The sequence below is a fragment of the Dromiciops gliroides genome, chromosome 4 (assembly GCF_019393635.1).
Source record: "Dromiciops gliroides isolate mDroGli1 chromosome 4, mDroGli1.pri, whole genome shotgun sequence".
Classification (NCBI taxonomy): domain Eukaryota; kingdom Metazoa; phylum Chordata; class Mammalia; order Microbiotheria; family Microbiotheriidae; genus Dromiciops; species Dromiciops gliroides.
Window position 1 is genome coordinate 172,368,441 of NC_057864.1, and position 24,416 is coordinate 172,392,856.

At 39.9% G+C, this 24,416-nt stretch overlaps 1 protein-coding gene and 1 non-coding gene across 5 annotated transcripts in view; both read right to left on the reverse strand.

The window, feature by feature from the left end:
• Nucleotides 1-561: 561 nt before the first annotated feature.
• Nucleotides 562-668, reverse strand: LOC122726912. The gene has a single exon (XR_006352903.1). It is a non-coding gene; the product is annotated as a U6 spliceosomal RNA (small nuclear RNA).
• Nucleotides 669-21,652: 20,984 nt separating this feature from the next.
• HLF (HLF transcription factor, PAR bZIP family member) overlaps nt 21,653-24,416 on the reverse strand; it is an 87,031-nt gene continuing 84,267 nt past the window's right edge. For 3 of the 4 annotated variants that reach the window (XM_044002962.1, XM_044002964.1, XM_044002965.1), the window contains exon 4: nt 21,653-24,132. In XM_044002962.1, coding sequence (XP_043858897.1) covers nt 23,914-24,132 — 219 coding nt within the window. In that variant the 3' untranslated portion in view covers nt 21,653-23,913. The remainder of the gene's footprint in view (nt 24,133-24,416) is intronic. The other variant, XM_044002963.1, reaches the window with a different exon arrangement.

Genomic DNA, 24,416 nt, shown 5'->3' on the forward strand with positions numbered 1-24,416 from the left:
AATGAAGAATAAAGGGAAAAGGAGAGAAAGGAGAGAGACAGAGACAGAGAGAGACAATTTGGGGACTCATGAAACACCACAATCTCATAAGAATTACAATGACCAATGATCTAAACAAGTGGAAGGGGTAAATAGGCTTCACCAAGCATATTTCCAACGCTGACTTTTGTTAAGAGAAGTGGTATGGAAAACACCATTAAGGAGGATGAGCCTGGCCAGAAAAAGTGTGCCAACCACATCACAAAAGTAAAGATGACAGATGGCCAGCCTGAGGTTTCATGGGTATCTATGAAAAATTAAAGGAACTAGAAGAAGGCCTACAGCACATCCCAAAGCTCCTCCATAGAGGATTCCTACAAAGACATGGTCAAAAGGATGAGTAGGTATGGGAGGAGGGGAAAGGGGAGGGGCAGGTGATAATAATCAGCATCATTGGGAAGAATGCCTAAATGGATGGGCTTGCAGATCCATCAGAGTATCCAAGAAAGCAAAGCAAAGGGCATTGGGCAGAGTTTATGTGTGATTTGTGTCACATAAATGTTAAAGATTTATTAGGCCAACTCTGCATTTGAACGCTTCACAAATTCACGTGTCATCCTTGTGCAGGGGCCATGCTAATCTTCTCTGTATCGTTCCAATTTTAGTATATGTGCTGCCCAAGCGAGCACCCAACTCTGCTTTTGGAAAAGTATCCAGATGGAACATAATATAGAGTTTTGAAGTAAAGGGCTACACAAGTAATTAGATAGACTATTGGACTGGTGCTCTTTTTTTTTGTGGGGCAATGAGGGTTAAGGGACCTGCCCATGGTTTGGTGCTCTTCATGTTTCTGTTTCTCCATTTGTAAATCAATCAAACCAAAATATCTCTTTATATATTATAATAAAACAGATTTTTATCAAGCATGCATTATGTGCTGGGCATCCTTATAGGCACCAATGATATGTGGTACACTTGAAAGAGCGAAGACTTTGGAGTCAGAAGACCTTGGTTCAAATGACCCCTCTTATACTTATTGCTAGTGTAATCCTGAACAAATTGCTTAAACTCTCTGGGCCTCAGTTTTCTCATGCTGTTAAACTAGACATGCTCTGAATTGTCTTCTAGCTTCAGATCTATGAGGTATATGCTATGAGAATAAAAAGACAAGATATATTCTATGTGGGGAATAACGTGTGTATATTAATATATAGAAATAAATATGAGATAATTTGGAGGAGGGGAGTTGGGGCTATGATCTTCACCCCCTTCCCCCTTCCATAGATGCTGTGAAAAGTAAGAAGGGTTTCTTCTTTCACAACATGACTAATATGGAAATATGTTTTACATGATTGCACATATATAACCTATAGAAAAATGCTTACTGTTTTAGGAACATGGTGGGGAGAGAGGGAGAAAATTTGAAAATCAAAATTTTATGAAAAATGAATGTTAAATATATAACCTATATCAGATTGCTTGCTGTCTTGGGAAGGGGGGAGGCAAGGGAGGGAGAAAAATTTGGAACTAAAAATCTTGTAAAAATGAATGTTGAAAACTATCTTTACATGTAACTGGAAAAAATACTATTAAGGAAAAAATATGTAATTGGGAAATATTTAACAAAAAAATAAAAAGACAATACAACACAAAAATGAAAGTTAAAAATTGTCTTTAGGGGCGGCTAGGTGGCGCAGTGGATAAAGCACCGGCCCTGGATTCAGGAGTACCTGAGTTCAAATCCGGCCTCAGACACTTACTAGCTGTGTGACCCTGAGCAAGTCACTTAACCCCCATTGCCCCGCAAAAAAAAAAAAAAATTGTCTTTACATGCAATTGGAAAAAATAAAATACTATTTAAGGGGCTAAAGAAAAGTAAAATGGGAGGGAGCCCATTGTATTGAAAAGAGCACTTCTTTGAGAGTTGGGAAATTGAGGTTCTGGGCTCAGCATTTCTATTAACTGAGTGACTTTGGAGTGGCTTTCTCTTTCTAAGTCTGGCCTTAGTTTTACAGTCTATCAAAGGGTGTGGTCCTTTTCTAGAGCTAGTATTATACAAAGGAAAGGATGCTGGATTTGGAATCAGAGGCCCTGGGTTTAAAGACAGGGCTTTATCATTTACAAGGGGGAAAGAAGAAGCTTTGATTAAGTATATAGTATGTGCTTGGCATTGGTCATGTACAAACATGACCTTGTTCATTCCTTACAATAACCCTGGGAAAGTAGGTACTATTATCATTTATCTCCATTTTTACAGTTGAGGCAAACAGAGGTTAAGTGACTTGCCCAAGGTCATACAGCTGGTAAGTATCAGAGGCCAGATTTGAATGCAGGTCTTCCCAACTCTAGGCCGAGCGATATACTCATTGCACCACCAGTTGCCTCTTTACTACCTGTATAAACTTGAGCATGTCCTTTAATTGTTCTGATTCCTTGGTTGTTTCTTCTACAAAAGAAGGTGAATTTGGTCTAGATAAAAGCTTCTTAAACTGTGGGTATCCACCCCATATGGGATCACATACCTAAATGTCATGAAAAATTTGGCAACAGTAAAAGGTGATGTATACCTATTTTATATACCTATATACCTGGGGTCGAGTAAAAATTTCTCTGGTGAAAAGGGGTGGCAAGTAGAAAAAGTTTAAGAAGCCCTGGTCTAGATGACTTCTAAGGTCCAATTTGAACTCCAAGGTCTATGATTGCTTCCAGTTCTAACCTTCTGTGGGCTTATGTTTGAAGATGGTCTAAGGCTTGGTTTCATAGAATCAAAGTCCCTAAGAGATAAAACAGACTTTCTTTTCACACAGATGGAGCCAGTGTTGTCTCCAAGACATTTTGGTTGTGTGGATGAAAGGACAGCTCTTCGATGCTCCCTCTCCCCCTATCTTCCTGACCCCTCCCATCACCCTCAAGGGAAAGGGTTAGTGTCATAAAACAAGCTTGCTCACTGCTTGAATCTGTAATGCCCACAAAGGGCTATGAGATGGGAGAGGAGAACCCTTGTACCCTAAATCCTTTTTGCTCATTCTCATCATCCTGGAGGCTACCCTTTTAAACTCCTTTTTCTCTATCTTTAAAAATCTTTCCACTTCAAAAGGGAAAAATTTTTTTAAAAGACTTTTATTCTGTAAGGTTTTTTATCCCCTCCCTTTTTTTCTTGGCACTGAGTCTCTGAGTAATCTGAGGTAGAGAGATATGGTAGGCACAAATGAAGGGAAATACTTTTTTAAAAAAAATCTAATCTATAGTGCTATCTTTTGTTTTTACACCATTTTCATTTCTAAATATATTCTTCCCCACACCCTTACCCAACAAGACCATCATTTGTAAGCAAGATTTTTAAAAAAAGATTTTACATAGCAGTTAAGCAAAATCAACCAACCCATCAATTTTATTTGACAGTATATATATTAAACACCCATAAGTGCCTCACATCTCCAAAGAAAGGAGGGAGGTACATTTAAGAAAAGGATTTTTTAAATTGAAATGTCTTATTAAAATCCTAATATTTAACACCAACACAACCAAATAAACTCATTATTATCTGCTTACTTTTAATTTAATTTCAACATATAAAGTATCATAAATTTTCTAGTCACTCTAAGTCAAAAAATAAAGGTTTTGTTAATGGGGGAAAGCAATGTAGTACAATGGACAGTGAACTAGAGACAATGTGATAAAGGGCAGAGCAAGAGTACTAAGAATTATGAGACTTGGTTTGGTGTGGGAACACCATCTCTAGAGTATTATAGGAATAAAACTAGCAAAGACCTTGATGGCCATCTAATCAATCAATCAACAAGCATTACATACCTGTTAAGTTCCAGGCTCTGTGCTAAACTTTGAGGATACAAATACAGAAACATAAAATAATTCTAATAAAACCCATTTGTTTTGCAAATGAAAAAATAATTGAGGTCTGGAGAGGTAAAGAGATTTGCCCAAGGTCATAAAGGTAGTTGGCTGCAGAGGTGGGAATAGAAGGCAGGTGCTCTAAATAAAAAATCAAGGCTTTCCACTGTACCATACACCTTGACCATGTGCTTGGACAAGACATTTCCATTTTCAGGTGCCTCATTTGTAAAATGAGAGGGTTAGACTAGATGATTTCTAATGCATCATCCAACTCTAACATTCTGTAATCCTGCCCAGGTGAGAAACATGAATGGCAGATGAGGAATTTTTAGGGGAGGAAGTGAGAGAATGAGAATGGCAGCTTGAGGCTAGGAGTGTGGGAGAACTCCTGGTGCACCTCACTAAAGGCTCCCTTCTTTGGCCCTTGAGAGTTCTGAAAAGTCATTTAAGAGGGTTGGGCTGGAAAGACCTGCATGCATTGATGCTGAGTGAAATGAGCAAAACTAAGAGAACACTGTACACAGTATCAACAATGTTGTGTGATCAACTGTGACAGACTTAACTCTTCTCATCAATACAATGATCCAACACAATGCAAAAGACTTATGGTGGAAATGCTCTCCACATCCAGAAAAAGAACTGTCTGTGGAATCTGAATGCAGATGGAAGCATACTCTTTTCACTTTTATTGGGTTTTTTTGTTTTTTTTTTTTGTTCTTGTTCTTGTTTATTCTTTCTTGTGTTTTTTTTTCTTTTTGTTTGATGCTTCTCTTTACAACATGACTAATGTGGAAATATGAAAAAAATTAAAAAATAAAAAAGAAGGAAAAAGAGGGCTGGGGCAGCACTGTTACTTTCTCAGTGAGAGAATTCTCTTTTCTAAAAGTGATAGATGGAGACAAGGGGGGAACACAGGGGTTGGGGGCAGAGTGTTGGTGGTTTAGGAGTCAGGAAAATATCAAGACGATAACTTACTTTTTAAAACAATAATTCAAAATAAATTAATTGTCTGAGGAATGGGGGTGGGACCTCAAGATGAGCTTGCATCATTGAATCTTTGCAAAGAGGAGCTCAGAAAATTTAGTATCTTAGTGCTGCAAACCAGCCCCTGCACTCACTTCCTTCTTTACAGGGCAAAAGATGCAGAACAGATGGAGAAGGTTTGGGAACAGCTTTTCTCTAAGCTGAAAAAAACAACAACCTAAGAGTAACACAGTGAGAAAGAAGCTGCTTAGGGGAAAGGGGGAAGGAACAGGCACTTATTAAGCACCTACTATGTGCAAGGCACTGTGCTAAATGCTTTACAAAAGATATTGTAGGAGCAGCTAGGTGGCCCAGTGGATAGAGCACCGGCCCTGGATTCAGGAGGACCTGAGTTCAAATCTAGCCTCAGACACTTGACACTTACTAGCTGTGTGACTCTGGGCAAGTCACTTAGCCCCAATTGCCTCACAAAAAAAACACCAACAAAAGATATTATATTTGATCCTCACAACAATCTATTATCCCCATTTTACAGTTGAGAAAACCAAGGCAGACAGAGGTTAAGGAACTTGCCCAGGGTCACACAGCTAATATGGGTCTGAGGCTGGATTTAAACTTCCTGACTCTAGACCCAGTGTCCTATCCACTGCACCACCTAGCAGCTCTAGCACTGTACCATAGTATGTTACAGGATTTGGAGTCGGATGATTTGGCTGCTATTTATTGTCTATACCATCACGGATAAATTACTTTACTCCCTGAGCCTTGATTCATTTCCTCATCTGTAAAATGAGGGGGTGAGGTGGGGTTGAACTAGAGAACTTCTGGAGCCCTTTCAAAGACTCAATCTATGATCCTATAACTATAGGGAACTAATACTGATGGAAGTGGGGAATGAAACACCTACTACTGCATTCTTCTGCAGAGCTGCTTAGGACAGGTGAGTCACTGTCTGGAAGATATCACTGACACCACAGATGCAAAAGATGAAATGGAAGTGGGGCAAGGGAAGGGACAAGAATTTAATTTATCTCCATCCTTACCCTCCTACCCCATGGCAATTGATTTATTGATAATATTAAAAATAATATTAATATTGATAATGTTAATGAGGTCTTCCATAGTGACAGTTACTGCCATTCCTGTCACTGATCTATAGTGTCCAACACTTTGACTATGTTTCCTTCTCCAATGTTGTCAAATCTTGGCCAGAAAATGTGCTTTTCCAAATATTCTTTCTATAGTGAGATGCCAGCTTCCATTCTGTCCCTTGGATCCATTCCCATGGGCATGAAACATCTTTAGTTAGAGGACTGGCAAGAGGGAGGGAGAGGGAGGAGGAGCCTTCATAGCCTTAAGTTCTTTAAAAATGTTTTTAAATGATTTCTAGCAGTGGTTGGAGGATGGTGGTAAAAGGTGTTGGGCAATGACAATGACTAGCTACAGATATCTTTTGTCTTTGCATCTCTCTCATTTCCCAATATATCCCTTTCCTCCCACTCTCTGGGAGCCATCTCTTATAATGAAGAATGAAAAAGAAAGTGGGGAAAAACATTTCTGCAAAATTAATCAACACATCAACCAAGTTTGACATTATATGCAGTGTTCCACACCCACAGTCCCCTATTTCTGCAAAGAAGGGAGTGAAGTGCATTTTGATAACTCTTCTTTGGGTCCAAGCTTGGTCATTATAATTTTACAGTATTCAATTTGATTTGTTTGTTGTTGATTTTTCCATTGACATTGTTGTATTTGTTAAGCACTTTTTTTCCTCAGTTCTGTTTACTTCATTTTGAATCAGCTCATACAAGTCTTCCCATGCTTCTTTCTATCATTCATAATCATCCTTTTTTTAACAGAGCACTAATATTCTATAACATTACTGTACCATGATTTGTTTGGCTGTCCCCCCCAGTCTATGAGCTTCTGATTTGTTTCCACTTCCTTGCTGCTACAGAAGCTGCTATAAATTTTTCATATGTTGGGTCTCCCTATCTTTGACCTTCTCAGAGTATATGTTTAGCAGTGGGTTCTTTGGGCCAAAGGCTATGGATATTTTAGACACTTTTAAAGCATAATTCCAAACTACTTTCTACAAGGGTTGAACCAATTCACATCTCCACAGTAGTATAATAGTGTACCTATCTTTCTACAACCCTTTCAACATTGATAACTTTCATCTTTGTCGTTTTTGGTAATTTCCTATGCATGAGGTTTTGGTTCACTTAACCTGTTATTAGTGAGTTGAAGCAATATTTATGTAGGCTGTTAATAGTATGCATCTTCTCTTGTGTACTATTTGTAGTTAGGGGTGTACCTGATGCTGATACCCTTTTAGTTCAGGTTCATGTTAGGTAGGAATTAGGCAATTGTAAATCATTGACAAATTAACAAAAGGAAGATTATCTAGCCCCAATAGAGCAAGGCTACATAGTAAGAATACAGTGGTACTTAATGTCTATAGGCATGCCCCCATTTTCACCCTATGGAAACATGAATAGAGACAGCAGGACAGATTGTGGTGATTTGAGTCATTTTTAGATATCCACCAAACTGGAAGGGCCCTCATCCCATATGGGTAGGATCTTTTATGTCCTTGAGTGACCAGGAAACCAGATCAGCACAACCAGAAGTCACCAGGAAGTTGTATCAAGGGAAGCACAGTTTGAGCCTTGCTCCAATCAATCAAGGTTTAGCGTTGTCATTTTTTCCTAACCTATGTTTGTGGAGAGGGAGGGAGTAGACATTAGTAGGTATTGATCTTCTCACATATATTCATATCTTTTGGCCTTAATGAATGCCTATTGACTTGAGTTGACCATTTATTCATTGGGAAGTGACTTTTCAACCTTAAGTTTTTTGTTTTTTGTTTTTTGTTTTTTTAATGAGGCAATTGGGGTTAAGTGACTTGCCCAGGGTCACACAGCTAGTAAGTGTGTGTTAAGTGTCTGAGGCCAGATTTGAACTCAGGTCCTCCTGACTCTAGGGCCAGTGCTCTATCCACTGCGCCACCTAGCTGCCCCCCAACCTTAAGTTCTTTTTTGTTTGTTTGTTTGTTTTTGTTTGTTGTTGTTGTTGTTGTTGTTATTTTTTTGCAGGGCAATGGGGGTTAAGTGACTTGCCCAGGGTCACACAGCTAGTAAGTGTCAAGTGTCTGAGGCCAGATTTGAACTCAGGTACTCCTGAATCCAGGGCCGGTGCTTATCCACTGCGCCACCTAGCTGCCCCCCCAACCTTAAGTTCTTAATGGTACCCTGGTGGTCCAGGTTCCCTGAGGTTAGGGAGACCAATTTATGAGACAGGTTACTATATGCATCAGGAAGAAACAGAGCTACCCAGAAGGCAAAAATAATCTACACAGTTGGCCTTTTTTCAAAATTCAATTGAGGAGTGATCTGAGCCTCTCTCCTATGACCTGTCATCTTGGGAATTGTCCTAGATGGGTTTATCTTTCTCAGGGGAGGTTAACCTGCCTTGTGAGAGTATCTCATGGATCCTCAAAGCATCTCTCATGTCATGAGAGGATAATGTGGGTGGTTTCAGCAAATCTTTCCTGGGAGAACCTATCTTACTCTGTTTTTTTTTTCTTTTGTTTTTGTTTTTGTTTTTTGTTTTTTTTGGGGGGGGCAATTGGGGTAAAGTGACTTGCCCAAGGTCACACAGCTAGTAAGAGTTAAGTGTCTGAGGCCAGATTTTAACTCAGGTCCTCCTGAATCCAGGGCCAGTGCTCTATCCACTGTGCCATCTAGCTGCCCCTCTTACTCTGTTAAAATATGTTCCCTTACCTCTCTTTTTTCAGAGAGAAGTTATCTTTTTATTGGGCTGGAGTAAGGACTTTGATATCCAAGTAGAATGTCAACTTTAATAGTAAATAATATAATAAAACAAATATCTATTATAAATTTATTCATAATAAACATGAATTCATATTTATTATAAATAATATAGAATCAATATAAAAGAACAAAATGGTAATTTAATAAATAATAACAATAACTTGTAGTGCATTTAGATAGCACAGTTAAGGTTACAGAATATTTTTCCTCAAAACAAAACCTCTGGGAATAAGAGTTTATTATTACTTATTCACATTTTATAACTGTGGAAACTGGGACTCAGAAAGTCTAAGAACCATCCCCATGATCACAGTGTTAAAGCTGGGAATAGAATCTAAATCATTTGATTCCACAATTTAAAATTCTTTCCACCATATCTTGCTGTCTCTAAGTGATGCTATGAAATAATGGGAACCTCAGAAGAAAGAGGAAATTTCATCTCAGACTTTGTAATAGTAGATCTAACCAGTTTTCCAGGAAGACTGACCCTTTTTCAAGCAAAAAGGGAAGGTTTTCAGTGAGTATATTTTGGAAATGAGGGTCCAAAGGGACATCATAGTTTCTCTCACCTGAAGGGGAAAGGATTGGAGGAGAATGCCATGCTGAAATGTCTAAGCAAGAATTGCAGCTTGGAGAGAAGCAAAAAGGTACTTTGAATAAAGACCAACAGTGAAGTGTTTTCTTTCTACTCTGTGTATTTAATATCTGAGACCAGTGAAGGGACAGAAAAGATTTAACTTCCCTCCCTGCTTTCCTATGTCTACAGTTGGCAACCATTTTCTATACTTTTAAAATTCTTTAAGCTGTTTCTAATTCCTGATTTTGTCTCATATAAATTATATATGGATATAAATGCTCTGTGACTCATGTCTGTTAATTTATTGCAAACAGACGGACTGTAATGGAGGAAGCCAGTGAATAGCTTAGAATGCATAGAATTAAGCAGGACAGAGGTCTGAACCTCAGTCTGGAAAAAAAAATAGCTCAAGTTTAATATTGCTTTTGGGTGTTCTGAGCTGAAATCATGAGACTTTTAAAAAAGTGAATAATTCTCAAAGGCTCCTAAATAACATGTGGCTCAGAAGAATTCATCCTGTATGGTACTGAGTCATGAATAAGCAAGATTCAGGTGGAATCCACCAGTAGACACCTCAGTGAAGTTTACAGCCTCTGGAGTGAGAGGCAGAGTAGAGGTGTGGACCAAGAGAAGGTCCCTCCTGCTGGGTTACTTGTTGGGAGGAATGGCCAAACCTCAAAATTCCAAATCTGGAGACTACTCTTTCAAATATATAATCAACCTTAACAGATAGTGAAACTTGCTGGTTATATAGAGAAGGGATATTTTCATAAAAGGGGGAAAGATAGACATTAGAAACTACAGATTGGTGAATCTAATATTGATGGCTAAAAAAAGTATAGAAAGGAAGCCATTCATTCAACTATCATTTTTTTTTATGAGGCAATTGGGGTTAAGTGACTTGCCCAGGGTCACACAGCCATTAAGTGTTAAGTGTCTGAGGCCAAATTTGAACTCAGGTCCTCCTGACTCCAGGGCCGGTGCTCTATCCACTACGCCACCTAGCTGCCCCATAACTATCATTTTTAAAGTGACTAGCATGTGCCAGACCCTGTGTTAGACACTGGGGATAAAGTATAACACAGTCCCTGTCTCAGTTGATTATCAAAGGGACCCATGGGTGAATGATAGTTCAGGGTCATTGTAGCTGGCTGCTGTTTTAATAGCTCCAAAGCAGGTTCCTCAAAGAAAGTTTTAGATTTATTTTCTATTGTTCCAGATGACAGGACTAGGGTCAAGATAGTGGACTTGCTGCCCCTCACCTCATTGGTCAAGGTCAGAGAATTCAAATACTTCTTGCTCCTCTTTACTGCTTCCAGGTTTCCCCTTAGCTCCATCGATCTGAAACCTCTCCTCCTTTGAGGTTCATGCAATTCATATCTATCACCTGGTTACAATCCTGGCAGCTACTGTCTACAGACCCCCAGGGAATCCCCCTTCTGTCCTCAATAGGTTAAGTACCCGGCTCACAATTTTTTTTCTCTTCCCCACTCCTCCCCTCATACTTGGGGACTTTAACACACACATACACACACACACACACACACACACACACACACACACACACACACACACACACACACACACACATATTGGCTTTCCCTCAATCACCCTAACCAATGACTTCCTATTCACCTCCCAGGAGCTACTCCTCCACCCCACCTCATCTACACATAAAGTTGGTAATGCCTTTGATCTTGCTATCACCTACAGATATACTACCTCCATGTTCAAGAATTCTGAAATTTGTATCTGATCATAATCTACAGGCATTCCACCCTTCCCTCTGCCTTCTCTTACCAAATCCTGCTTTGTCCACACTATGACCTTCAATCCCTTAAACCCAGGTGATCACCCATGCACTAGCCACTCCTTTTTTTCTCTATCTTGACCCCTTTACACTGTCCTCCTCTCTTGAGTCCCTAACCCCCTTATCATTTCACCAGTTTTACTCTGCCAAACCTCCGCCATGGATCAATTTCACCACCTACTGCCTTAGCTCCTAAATACTTGCTTCTAAATGAAGGTAGAGAGAATTGTGCAACTGTTCTGACTGCATCCACTCCAAATTTATGTTACAATCTCAACTGAGCCCTCACTGCTACTAGGCAATCCTTCTACACCTCCCTTATAAACTCACTATCCCATTTCCCAAAGCAGCACTTCCAAATCTTTCCAACCCTCCTCAAACTTTCCTGGCTCCCCCTACACCCTCAGTTAATAACCTTGCTGAACATTTTACAGAAAAACAAAAATTGAGAGCATTTGGCTGTCAGCATTTTCTCCTCCTCTCTACTTCATTTCATATCACTCAGAAATACATCACTATCTCCTACTATTTCCCACTTTCTGCCACTGTCTCCTTCACCCCTCTTTCACATGAAGAGGTAGCTTTATTCCTTACCAAGGCTAATCCCTCTACCTGCACAAGCAATCCCATCCCATCCTCTGTCCTCCATCATATTGCCCTCTCCATCATCCCTACTCTATCACTTATTTTCAATCTCTCCCTATTGGTTCTTTCTCTACTGCCTACAAATATGCCCATGTCTCCCCCATTCTCATAAAAACTCTCCTTTGATCCTCTCATTCCCATGATCATCTCCTATCTCTTTTATCTTTTGTGGATAACTGCCTTGAAAAGGCTGTCTACAACAGGTGTCTCAACTTCCTCTCCTCCTATTCTATTCTTATAATTTGGCCTCCAATCTTATCATTCCACTGAAACTGCTCTCAAGTTGCCAATTTCCCAATTGCCGAATTCAACATCCTTTTCTTAGTCTTTATTTTCTTCAACCTCTTTGCAGCCTTTGACAGTGTTGATTGCTCTCTTCATCCTGATACACTCTTTGCCCTGGGTCTTCAAGACACTATTCTCTCTTGGTTCTCTTCCCACCTCTCTGTCCACTTCTTCCCAGTCTCCTTTGCTGAATCCTTATCCAGACCACATCCTCTAACAATAGATCACCTATTGTTCTTCCTGGGTCCTCTTCTCTTCTCCCTTTATACTACTTTCCTTGATGATCTCATCAGCTGGGATTTAATTACCATCTCTATACCGACGATTCTCATATCTACCTATCCTGCCCATCTCGGCTGACCTCCAATCTCCCATCTCCAGTTGTGTTTCAGACATCTTGAACTGGATATCTAGGATTCATCTTAAACTTAATTTTGTCCCAAACTGAACTCATTATTTCCCCCCTTAAGGTTCCCCCCTCAACCTTCCTATTATTGTTGAGAGCAACATTCTCCTCTTAGTTCCTCAGGCTTGCAAACCCAGATGCCACCTTCCCCTACATTGCTAAGACCTATGGACATCACCTTTACAACATCTAATGCTCACCCTTCTCTCCTATCACATTGCTGTTCCTCTGATGAAGGCCCTTATCACCTCATGTCTATACTATTGCTTATGGGTCTGCCTGCCGCAAGTCTCTTCCTACTCCAATCCATTCTCTATTCAGTCACAAAAGTGATTTTCCTAAAGCACAGGATTGACTGTCACCTCTTTGCGCAATAAACTTCTGTGGCTCCCTGTTGCCTCCAGGATCAAATAAAAAATTCTCTATTTGGCCTTCAAAGCCCTTCATACCCCAGGACCTCCCTCCTTTCCAGTCTTCTTAAAACTTTCTCTTGTCATGTACTCTTCAATCCAGTGACACTGACCACCTTGCTGGTCAATGAACAAGATACTCTATCTTGCAGCTCTGGCCATTTTCTCTAGTTGTCCCCATTGTCCCCCATGCCTGAAATGCTCTCTCCTCATCTCTGCCTACTGGTTTCTCTGGTTCCTTTAAGTCCAAACTCAAATCCCATCTTCTTCAGGATGCCTTCCCTAACTACTCTCAATTCTAGTGCCTTTCCTCAGTTAATTATTTCCTACTATACTGCATATAACTTGTTTGTACATATTTGTTTACATTGTCTTCCTCATTGGATAGTAAGTTCCTTAAGGACAGGAACTGTCTTTTGCCTCTCTTTGTATCCCCAACTTAGCAGAGTATCTGGCACATAGTAGGCATTTATTAAATATTTGTTGATTGACTGGACAATGTGGCATCAATGGGAAGAGCACAGACTGGAGAGTCCAGAGACCCAGGTTCTAGTCCAATCTCTTCCACCAACTAGCTGTGTGACCTGGTCAAATCATTTCACTTCCTCCGAGTCTCATTTCCTCCTGTTTAACATGAGTAGGTTAGACTAGAAGATCTTTAAGGTTCCTTCCACATCTACAATTCTATGGAATTATAGGGAGGTTAGTTAATTCCAGCTCCATATAAGGAAGAGCATTTTAATAATTAGTGCTAATGGAATGAGTTGCTTCAAAAAGTAGTGAGTTTCCCATTAATGGAGGTGCTCAAGCAGATGCTGGATTTCTTAGAGATAATTTAAATACTTTGTTAGGGATAATATAAAATGGATTCTTGCACTAGCTGGAAGATTGATTAGATGAACTCTAAGAGCACTTCCAATCATAAATTTCTATGACTCAAAAGGACCAGGTATTTACTTTGTTGTTGTTGTTGCTCATCCAGTGAAAACAGAATGGCGTAGTGGATAGAGAGCTGACCTTGGGGCAAGGAAGGACTGGGTATAAGTCCTACCTCTGATACAGAAAGGCTGCATAACCTTGAGTAAATCATTTCGCCTCATTCCTTTAGGTAATTCCTTAAGACTAAACATTATGGAGAAGCTGCCAACCTGAACTGGGAGAGGGAGTTCCCTTTATCAAAGAAATACCAGGTCTGATCCCTCTCCCCATCCAATCTTGACATGTGTTTGTAGATGATTCTTGTTACTGCCACAGAGCCTTCTGACCAGTTATCCACCTATTAAAGTGAAATAGTAGAGTGAACATTTTGAATTGATTCACCAAATGATGAAGGAACTCATGGATGAATGAATGATCTTTATAGCTGCCCACTGTTTTGTTTGGGTGGGGCAATGAGGGTTAAGGGACTTGCCCAGGGTCACACAGCTAGTAAATGTCAAGTATGTGAGGCTGGATTTGAACTCAGGTCCTCCTGAATCCAGGGCCAGATATAGCTGCCTACTGTTGCTAGCTCTGCAGCAAAAGAGTTCAGGAGAAGGGGTGTTGGGGAGACAGTGACCTAGACAAGGTAGGCTACACTGATAGGCTATACTGATAACTCCCATTTACACAGTGCCTCAAGTCTTTAAAAGGACTTTCTTCACAACAACTCTATTAAATAATGCAAATATTAATATCTCCACATTACAGCAACAATAGACAATTGTTCATTGTCATAAGAGACTTGCCATCCCTCTCTTGGCTCACACTCAAAATTGTTCCATCTAAATAGAATCTGAGAATCAAGGACTCCATCTATGGCATAAGAAAGCATCAGAAGAAGTCTTTGGTGGAGATTAAAGTCCAAGACAGCTACTAAAAAGGACAAGTAATGTGTGATTTGGCAAATGGGGGAATGGGTATGGTATATGGAATAATTTTAAATGAAAGACAGAATAAAAGATAGTGAATAAATAACACTCTCAAAATATATTAACAAAGATCAAGAGAGAATTTGAAGGAATGCAAATAGTGGAGTTCACTTTGTTCTTTTGGGGCAGTATTTCCCAAATTCATAATAATTTTTTCTCAGGGTCAATCTTTCATTACTTTTAGATATATCTATGAAGATAATGTTGAGAAGCACTATGGTATAATGGATAAAGACCTGACCTCATAGTCAGGAAGAACTGGCTTCAAGTTCTGCCCTTGGTCAGATACTTAGCTTATCAGTCCTCTAGTCAACTTATTCCCTAAGACTATATAGGCTTCAGAACAGGTGCCAACCTGTTAAGATATCTGGGAGTTCCCTTTGCCAATGAAATTGCAGATCAGGGCACTATCTTATTACAACAATGGTCTAAGAAGTTCCAGCATGATCTGAGACCAAGGACTTGGCAAAATAGTGATTCTTTGTATATTTAACATATTCCAAATTCAATTTGGAAACATATGCTTGTGTTGTGGACATACTTTTTGTGTTAATTTGGGCCATCCCTTAAATAGAGTTGTGACCATTACCTAAATGGACTCTTACAACCCACTGAGAGCTGTAGGCATTTACATAATGAGATTGTTTCTTCAAATAAATAATGAATCTACTGTAATACAGAACTCATCAAAACTAAACTGGATCAACACAATATTTACTGACTTCTCTACTTTGAGGAAAGAGTCATGTTAGACACTTCAAGGAAATTCACAGAGTTAATAGATAATAGATAATAGTTTGGGGCATTCCACTACCATTAAGCAGGGAAATCTTGTACATCTATTCTCCCCCATACAAAAAAATGGAAATATTGTGGCTTGAAGGTCACCATACTTTGGCTTTTTGAATTAACCCTCTGAGTGGGAAAGAAGCCTAGGCCTAAAAACATTTTAAAAGCTGGAAAGGACCTTAGAAGCCATTTATTTAGTCCAATGCAGAGGAGGAAACTGAGGCCCAGAGAGGCAAGACATGTCCAGGCTATAGAGGTAATAAGCAGCAGAGCTGGAAATTCAACACAGGTGCCAACTCCAAATCCAGTGACCTTTCCACTGGACCAGTACTACCATCATCCACCTTGATGTTCATCCAATATGTAGGTAAGTGAAATAGGTTCTTCCCTCGTCGATCCATCCTCTACACAACTGCCAAAATGATTTTCCTAAGTCACAGGCAGGGCCAGGGTGGCCCTGATTAACTCAAATGCCAAGTAGTTCCTTATTTGGGATGGTATAGTGGTTAGAGAGCTGATCTTTGAAATCAGGAAAACCTGTAAACACTGAGAACATGAAGTTCATTTGTTTGTTTTGGACAGTATTTCTCAAATTTATAATTCTTTTCTAAATCAATCTTTCATTCCTTTTAGACATATCTATGAAGAAAATGATGAGAGTCACTTTGGTGAAATGGATGGAGACCTGGCCTTGATCAAGAAAAAATGGGTATGTCTCAATTCTGATACAGTGACCTCAAGGCAAGCCACTCAGCTTCTCAAAGGTCTAGGAAACTCTCTAAGACTAAGTTGTAGAGAAAGTGTTAACTAGTATTAGTAGAGTGAGTTTCCTTATCTGAAAATTTCTATGACCAATGAAATCATGGGCCTAGTCCCTTTCCTCATCCTAAAATTTAAGGACCTCTACAATCTGTCTTTCCAAACTTATTTTACATTACTTTCCCTTCAAGGACTCATTGTATATTCCAGCCAGATTAAACTGTTAATATTCTCCCCATATTCCATGTCCTAACTCCATGAATTCATGCAAATTGCCTGAAATGTACTCTCTCCCTCCTCATGTCTGCTTCTTAGACTCTATACTTTCCCTCAAGGCTTGGCTCATTCTTTTTCTGTTTCCTCCCCGGCCCCAAACTGTTATACTATACTTCTCTCTATACATGCTGTAGCTCTTCCCTCTACCCCCCTCCCCCACCATTATCCAGCACAGAGTGCAACTGGTCAAACTGCCCCCGTAGGTGCTGGAGCTCCCTCCTCCTCAGCAGTGGTTAAAGACTCAGGAGGGAAAGTTCTCACCACCTAAGTCCTTGGATCCATCAAGTGGTTTAGCATCAGAAACCAATATGATTTTATCAGCAGAAATGGGTTTTGCTACAGGACAAGAAGCATGGGGTCTTTCCATCTGCCTTGTAACTGAAATCTGTGCTATCTCCCCCATCAGAAGGAGAGCAGGCATTGTCTTACCTTCCTATTTGTGTCCCATGCATTAAGCACAGTTCTCTGCATAGTGCAAATGATTAATGAATGCTTTTTCCCCATTAATTCATTTGTTCATTCATTCAAATCTGGAAACTTCAGTGAGCAAGAAACTAGTTATCACACCCACTCTGCCCACCTTCCTTGCCTCTCTGGCATCCAGGGACAGGAACTGATGGCAGTTGATGAGATATAGACAAAGTACCTGGGAAATGATCCTTAGAAAAGATGAAGTTTTATTTCAAACTTAAGTCTCTAGAATCTGGAGTCAGGAAATAGGGACTGTATGGAGCTCAGAAAGGTTGGCTTTTTTCAATTTCTCTTCTATTTCTGCAAAATATTTTTTTCCTCAGTAGGTCATATGCATATGCCTCTCTCTATATATACATATGGAGAGAGAAAGGAGGAGAAGGGATGGAGGGAAGGAGAGAGTGAGAGAGGAGATTGTGAAACAGAAAGGGGGGAAGAGAAAGAAGAAAGAGGAAGATAGAAAAGTGAGACAGGGAAGAGGAAGAGGGGAGAAAGAGAGAGGGAGGGAGGATAGAAAGGAGGGAAGGAAAGAGAGAGGGAAAGAGGAGTGTATATAAGAGAGAGGGAGGGAGGAGCAGGAGGAGATAGAGAGAAATGATATACTTTATCAAGAGATCATTTCCTAAGCTCAAAGGGATAATTTCTTGGCTTCTTCCCTATAGCCCCTGGCTAAGATGCTATAGCTTCTTAAAGGCCTTAAAGGCAGGAGAGGCTCTTCAGTCATAGTGTTTTTCAAGAGATGAAATGAATTTGCAGACAGAAGAGGAAGGAGGTTTCTATACGGACCTTAAAGGGTCTGAAGTTTTCCTTCTTCTCTTTTTTAACTTGCAGGACAAAGACATTTGACTACCGAGAGCATGTGATAAGGCTACTCACTGTGCAGAAGTTCAGGGAAGCAGACAACAGGCTCCAGGTGGGTCAGAAATGCCTTGCAGGCAGGAACTCACAAGGGGACAACTAACTCCTATGTTTTATGCCAGCATTTAACAGCTTTCCAAAGAGAAAATGAAACTTGAAAAAAAAACCTGCCTCACCTTGAGAGGGAGACAACAGAGTGACAACAAGCCCATCAGACCTGGAGTCTGAAGGCCTAGGTTCAAATTTTGACCATTTATTGCCCATATGATCTGTGGCAAATTGTGTCCCCTCTCTAGGCCATGGTGTTCTCATCTATAAAAATTAGGAGGTGGGATTAGATGACCTACATCTATGTTATCTTTCAGCTTTAAAGCTTATGATCCTTGAGCAAATAATAGCCTCACCTTAACTCAATATTTTCTCTGGATGACTAGAATTTAATGTTTAGGGTAGTCCAATCTAACCTGGAAAGGAGGCTGTTTTCTGAGGAGGAAAAAGCAGGATTTTATTTTCTCAAGTAACTTCAATGAAAAAAAGTTTCAACCTAAATTGGGAGCTACCACCCAAATAGATGCTCAGACACCTAAATTGGGAGCTACCACCCAAATAGATGCTCAGACACCTAAATTAGGATCTGCCACCCAAACAGACGCTCAGACACCTTACCTTCTGGAAGTATACCTAGCTTAGGGCCTGCAGCAACCATCTCCTGAGGTTAAGCCCACCTACTTCCAAGAATATCCAGGCAAAACATTTAAGGTTGTGTGGGAAGGAACAGAAGAGTCATAGAATTATAGATTTGGACCCAGAAGGGAGCTCAGAACACATTTAGTCCAATCCTCTCATTTTACAGATGAGGCAACTGAAGTGGAGAAATTAAATGAGGAAATCAAGAAATCAAGTCATACAGGCGTTAAGTAATTGAACTGGGAAGTAAACTTGGGTTCTCCAACCAGAACTCCAATGTCTTTCCACTGTCCATCAGGACATCTGAAGGTTAAGGTGAGTCACACTCTTCGAATTAAGATTTGGTTTAATAATGCCTTCTTCATTGACTTCCCTGTAATTAAGTGGGAAGATGTAGTAGTCTCATTCAATATTTCCTCAGGCCCCCTTCCTAATGGAGGTCAAGTTCACTGCCTTGACAACAGATCCATTAGTTAAGGCCATTTCTTTCCACAGAAATCCTATTCACCTTCATGGCAAAAGATTATTTCATCCATCCACCTGTCTTCAAGCACCATACCACAGTTGCCACTTTTCTTAGTGGACAACCTATATCATTCTGATCAACTCACAGGCCTTTGGTGAAGAATTAGGATAGGGAAAGGGATAGGACCTATGATGTCATTGATGTAGAGATTTCTCAGGTGAGGAAATTCCATCTTTACCAATATAGGTTGGCATCTTCTGTGTAACATCTAGTCTTATAGAGTTGACTGGGACAGTGAGAGGTTAAGTGACTTGCCAGGGGAACATAGCCTCTATATGTCAGGGATGGTACTAGCATCCATGTATTTCTGCCTCTGAGTCCAGTTCTCCACTCACCACTTCATGCTGCCTCTCATTTGGTGAAGAACATGCTTAGAAAACCTCTAAGCTCTCTATAAGTATAGGTGATGATCATTATTGAAGTGGAAGGAGTCAGTTATAATCACTGGCAAGACCAAAGTATGGATACATGGAGGAGAAGACAAATGTTCAAAGTTTATTAAACATTAAGAATAACAGACAAAGGTTTGGGTTGAACAACATATATGATGCAATCCTGTATCATGACGCACAGTTTCAGCTGATCACCTAGGTGAATGCAAGTTATTTAACAGATGCAATCTTGTGGTGTTCCCCAAAATTACAATGGTTGATCACTGAATAAAGTTTGGTCTGGTGGTCTCAAATGAAAGGTCCCAGTGTCCCTAAGTATCATAAAAGAGGGGATTTAAAAGAACAAAAGGGCACTCATTTTTCCAGTCAAATACAAGCCACCAAGCCTACAACAAGACTTGTTTCTGTTGACTTTCAATTCACTCCCAGATGCAGAGAGGAGACCTTAGCAGAGACCTCAGGTCTTATGGAAATGTAGGAATGGAAGAGCCGTAGAGGGGAGCTGGCAACATTCAGGGAAGAGAGTGAGTACCACCTATAGAGCTGGCAACTTAGCCTGGACTCAGTCTTGTCACCACCTGATTAAAGTCCTAAATCTCTGACGTTGTACATGGGCAAAACTCCACCTCCTATGGCATTGCTCTAATAAGAAATAATGCTTTCCCCTTATAAATAAAATTTAAAGTACACTATAGCCTTTGAGGCATCGGTACTTCCTCTACCAGTGGAAATTTGAATCCATCCAAACCTTGGGTGACTGATGAGATCTATTATATAAGTTCTTACTTGAGGGAATGCCTATTATTCTGCCCTGTTGGCTCCATTCACAGTGACTATCTCAATCTGGTCAAATGTGCTTTTCACATGGGCCAAAAGAAGCCACAAAAATAGAATGAAGAGTATTTACTTGTTGAAGGAACTTATTGGTGTCCATAAATATCCCCCAGTGAGAGAGTGGTCTGGCTGCTAACTTGGTCTGGCTGATAAATTTTGGAGACTTCTCTGCAAGTCTAGTCAAAAGGAATTGTCCAGGGATGCTGCCAGCAAAGTTTCTGGTCTGTAGACTCCTATTTCAAGCTTCAACTTGATTTGTTTTGGGGTGATGCAATTCTTCAAATTAATTCTAATGGCAATTAATCCCTGGAAGGTGTTGGATGAAAGTGACAATGTGATTTTTGTAACAGAACAATGTTCAATCAACATTGTTGTAAGGGCAACTGAATTGAATCTGCCCTGTCCTGATTGCGCTAGATCTCACCGAGTCAAAGCATGGGATTACTTTTACTTCAATGACCAGAATGATTAATCGTCCTGGCATGATTAGCTCAACTGGGAGGTAGAGGTGGGAGGAAAGACAGAGAAGGTGAAGGTAAAGGTAAAGGAGAGGGAGAAAGTGAGAGTGAAGGTGAGGGAGAAAGTAAGAGTGAAGGAGGGAGAGGGGGAGAGAGACACAGGGAGAGGGAAGGAGAGAGAAAGGAAGGGGGGAGGGAGAGAGGTGGGGGCAGGGAGGGAGCGCAACAGATATAAGGCACCTGTGCAGACTCAGAAGTGTTTAACTGTAAAGACGAGGTAGCTGCTTTAAACCTCTCCTGGCACACAACAGAAAGAATGTGGTGGGTTATTTTTTCCTTTTCCATAGAAAACATCTGTGATGTTCATTCCTTACAAATAAGCCCATTCCAAGAAAGACCAATGTTGTTTGCTCAGCTGCCTTTTTATACTTTGATAAGTTAGGATGGTCCAAAATGCAATCCACCAACACTTTTCCACTTGCAAGATATAATTTCTGTCACTGACTTCACAACTGTTAATTACGGCCATTTAAATGTACCCATATTACTAAGAATATGTCAATTACTAATTCCACTGCAATTAACCACTGCCTCAAAAAGAAAAAATGTGAGTTCATAATCATTGGAGTTTGAACTAATATACTATCCCATTCCATTCTACCTTTGGGAAGCCAAATTTTCAGATGCTAGTTAACATGAATTTCCACTCTACTCCCTTACCCATCTCCCTCCATGAACCACTGCTTGGGGACAGAGTGAATGTCAGTAGAAGGCTAAGAACCTAGCCAGTTTATCCGTTTTGCCACATTCACAAAGATGTTAGTACAAAGACATTACTAAAGGATCGATAGTGAGACATCACTGAAGAACTGGGTACCCAGGAGGCAGGAAATTAGAAAATCCCATTGAATAAAAGAAAAATTTAATCTAGAACAAAATGTTCCATCTTTTTTTTCAGTAACATTGCAATCTGTTGACATAATACACTCCAGTGAAACAAGGAACAATCTTTGTTAAAGAAGAAACATCTAGCGAATTATGGACCAAACACTTAGCACCGATATTCACCCCACATATCAACACCGTATTTGAGACATGTGTCTGCAAGGGAGAATGGGACTGTTCCAAATACTTGCAGTAGGAAACCCATCCCGGCAATATGTCATTCTAGAGTGAACATGAAAATTTTGTGGCAGATGCTTTTCCTAAAAAATACTGTTATCATTCAATAAATATTTGACTAAAATCCATTTTGTGCTTCTGGGTGATATTGACTGACTTACTTTTTAATTCCTAAAAGAAAATACGAAAGTTCCTTATGTGTTTACAAGCATGAAGCATTGTGGCAAGTCTCAGTACTGTCAAAAATTTTCATTTACAGCAGAAAACATGCTGATGAGTCAGTGATTGGCTTGAAATAGTAAAGATTTCAAAAACCCCAAAGCATTCCTTCTCTGTACAATAATGGTGAATATATATATTTATATATATATATATATCTTTGCTATATAATTTTAAAACATGGAATAATTTTTTTTCCTTTTCTCTTTGCTATATATAATATATGTCTTTCAAAATACATGGTCAGTATTTGTATCTGAAAAATACTGTACAAAAAAAACCTTCCTATAATTACTCTGTATAAACATTAAACAACTTTTTAATAATTTCTCCTTTTGGTCTAGAGTAAACATTCAAATCGATTGGATTAACCACAGTTTATGACAACATCATCCCCTTCTGAGATACACCAGTGTCTTTACATTCATTTTTTTCAGAAGTCCACTTTATAACAGAACTTACATCCTAAAGCAAACAGCAATAAAGCAACAAAGGAAATTCCAGAATCGTCATTATTTCATGAATAATTTCAAAACACCAGGGTAGGGAAGAAAAGGAGGGGCAGGGTTTAAAAAACATCTAACTTACTAACTTAATTAAAATCATTTTTAGAAACAGCAAGAGAGAGAGAGAGAGTTCACAAAAAAATATATATGTATATGTATTTTACAAAAGTGAAAAAAACAGATCTGAAACCATTGAATTATGTTCCGGATATCTGTCATATTCAACTGGAACAAGGGAAGAAAAATGCCAAAAGAGGTGTGTGTGAGGGAACAAAATTATACTCCTTTTGGTGTCAAAAGCCAATGAGAGCAAGACTTGTTATTTGGCTCTGATACCACTGAATCGCCCATTTTCTCATAGACCCAGCATCTTCCTCGGCCTCTCTTATTTGGGGATGTTCTGGGCATGCTCAAAATGCGTCACTTTCCTTTTTTTTTTTAAGACAATGAAACTCTCAGGTAGAGAATGATCCTACATCCACTTAGTAAGACTCAGGCAGCATGCTATCTAGCATACAACAGGGTTATTGCTTTAGGAACAGACAGTGCAAAAAACACTCTGTGTGCCTTAGTAATGGTGTTCTTACATAGCCGGGGCTCAGAGACTCAAAAGGAAACTTAGCAGATACAGAGAAGTAAATTGGGGGGGGGGCCCTAACGAATCTAAACAACACTTGAGATTTGTAGACAAGTATTCACCAGAATTTTAAAATATGAGGAAAGCAATCTCTAAATTAATATTTCTGCAGTGTAGCACTAAGTTATCCTGTGCACCTTATTAGCATGTTAACGTTTGATTAAACATAAACAATAGCTTGTACTCTTAAAAACTGAGATCTACTTTTTTTTTTTAACTGGGATCTTTCTGTCTAAATCCAAGGAAAGGGGTCAAAAGAGTAATAAAGGTAGAAAGGGAAGCAGCACTGACTGGGGTGAGAGGGTCAGGGTGCAGGAGACAAAGAAGAGAGAGAGAATAGCCACCATTGTTCTCAATAGTCCAAGTAAAAATGTGGCACTTTTAAAAAATCAAATGAAAAGTCAGGGCGGGGGAGAGGAATAAGGAGGGTGTTTCATAAAAATGGGAAATGCACCCATACTCATTCTCCCACCTAGGTGCATACAAGGTACACGCATGTGTGTTTGCACACACACGGCACACACATACAGATACACACACATACATAAACACACACACACACAAATGCAAGTCAGTTTTTGTTGATGCTTCTAGTAAAGTGCTGATGACAGCAAGGTTGGTTTGGATGTGGTGTTATCAAACTGTCCATCTATTCAAATGCCAACCCACAAAAAATGCCATCCTACAGGGGGCCATGCCTGGCCTCATACTTGGCAAGTATGTTCTTGCATTTACCCAACTCTTTCCGCAAGTCAGCCACCTCCTGGCGGAGGGCCGAGTTCTCTTTCTCCAAGAATGAAGCCCGGATGGCAATCTGATTCTCCTTCAGCCTCCGGGCATCTCGGGAGCGCTTGGCAGCCATGTTGTTCTTTCTACGCCTTGCCCAGTACTTGTCATCCTGCTCATTAGTTACAGAAAGAAAAGAAACAAGATATTAGATTTCAGCACAACCACAAGAGACCCAGGACATCCGATGGGCAGATTCCACCCAGGACTGAGGACAGTGGGGTCATTCTTCTTGACGTCCTAGTGTGTGCTATCAGAAACTCTTAGGACTTCAGGGTTTATCTAGTCCAACTCTTACCTAGAGCTCTAAAGAGGAGTTTTTGAGCCTAGAACACTTGGGAGCAAACAGCAAAAGAGTGTCCTTGTGATGAAGCAAGGGTGGGCATCAGGCCATTTATT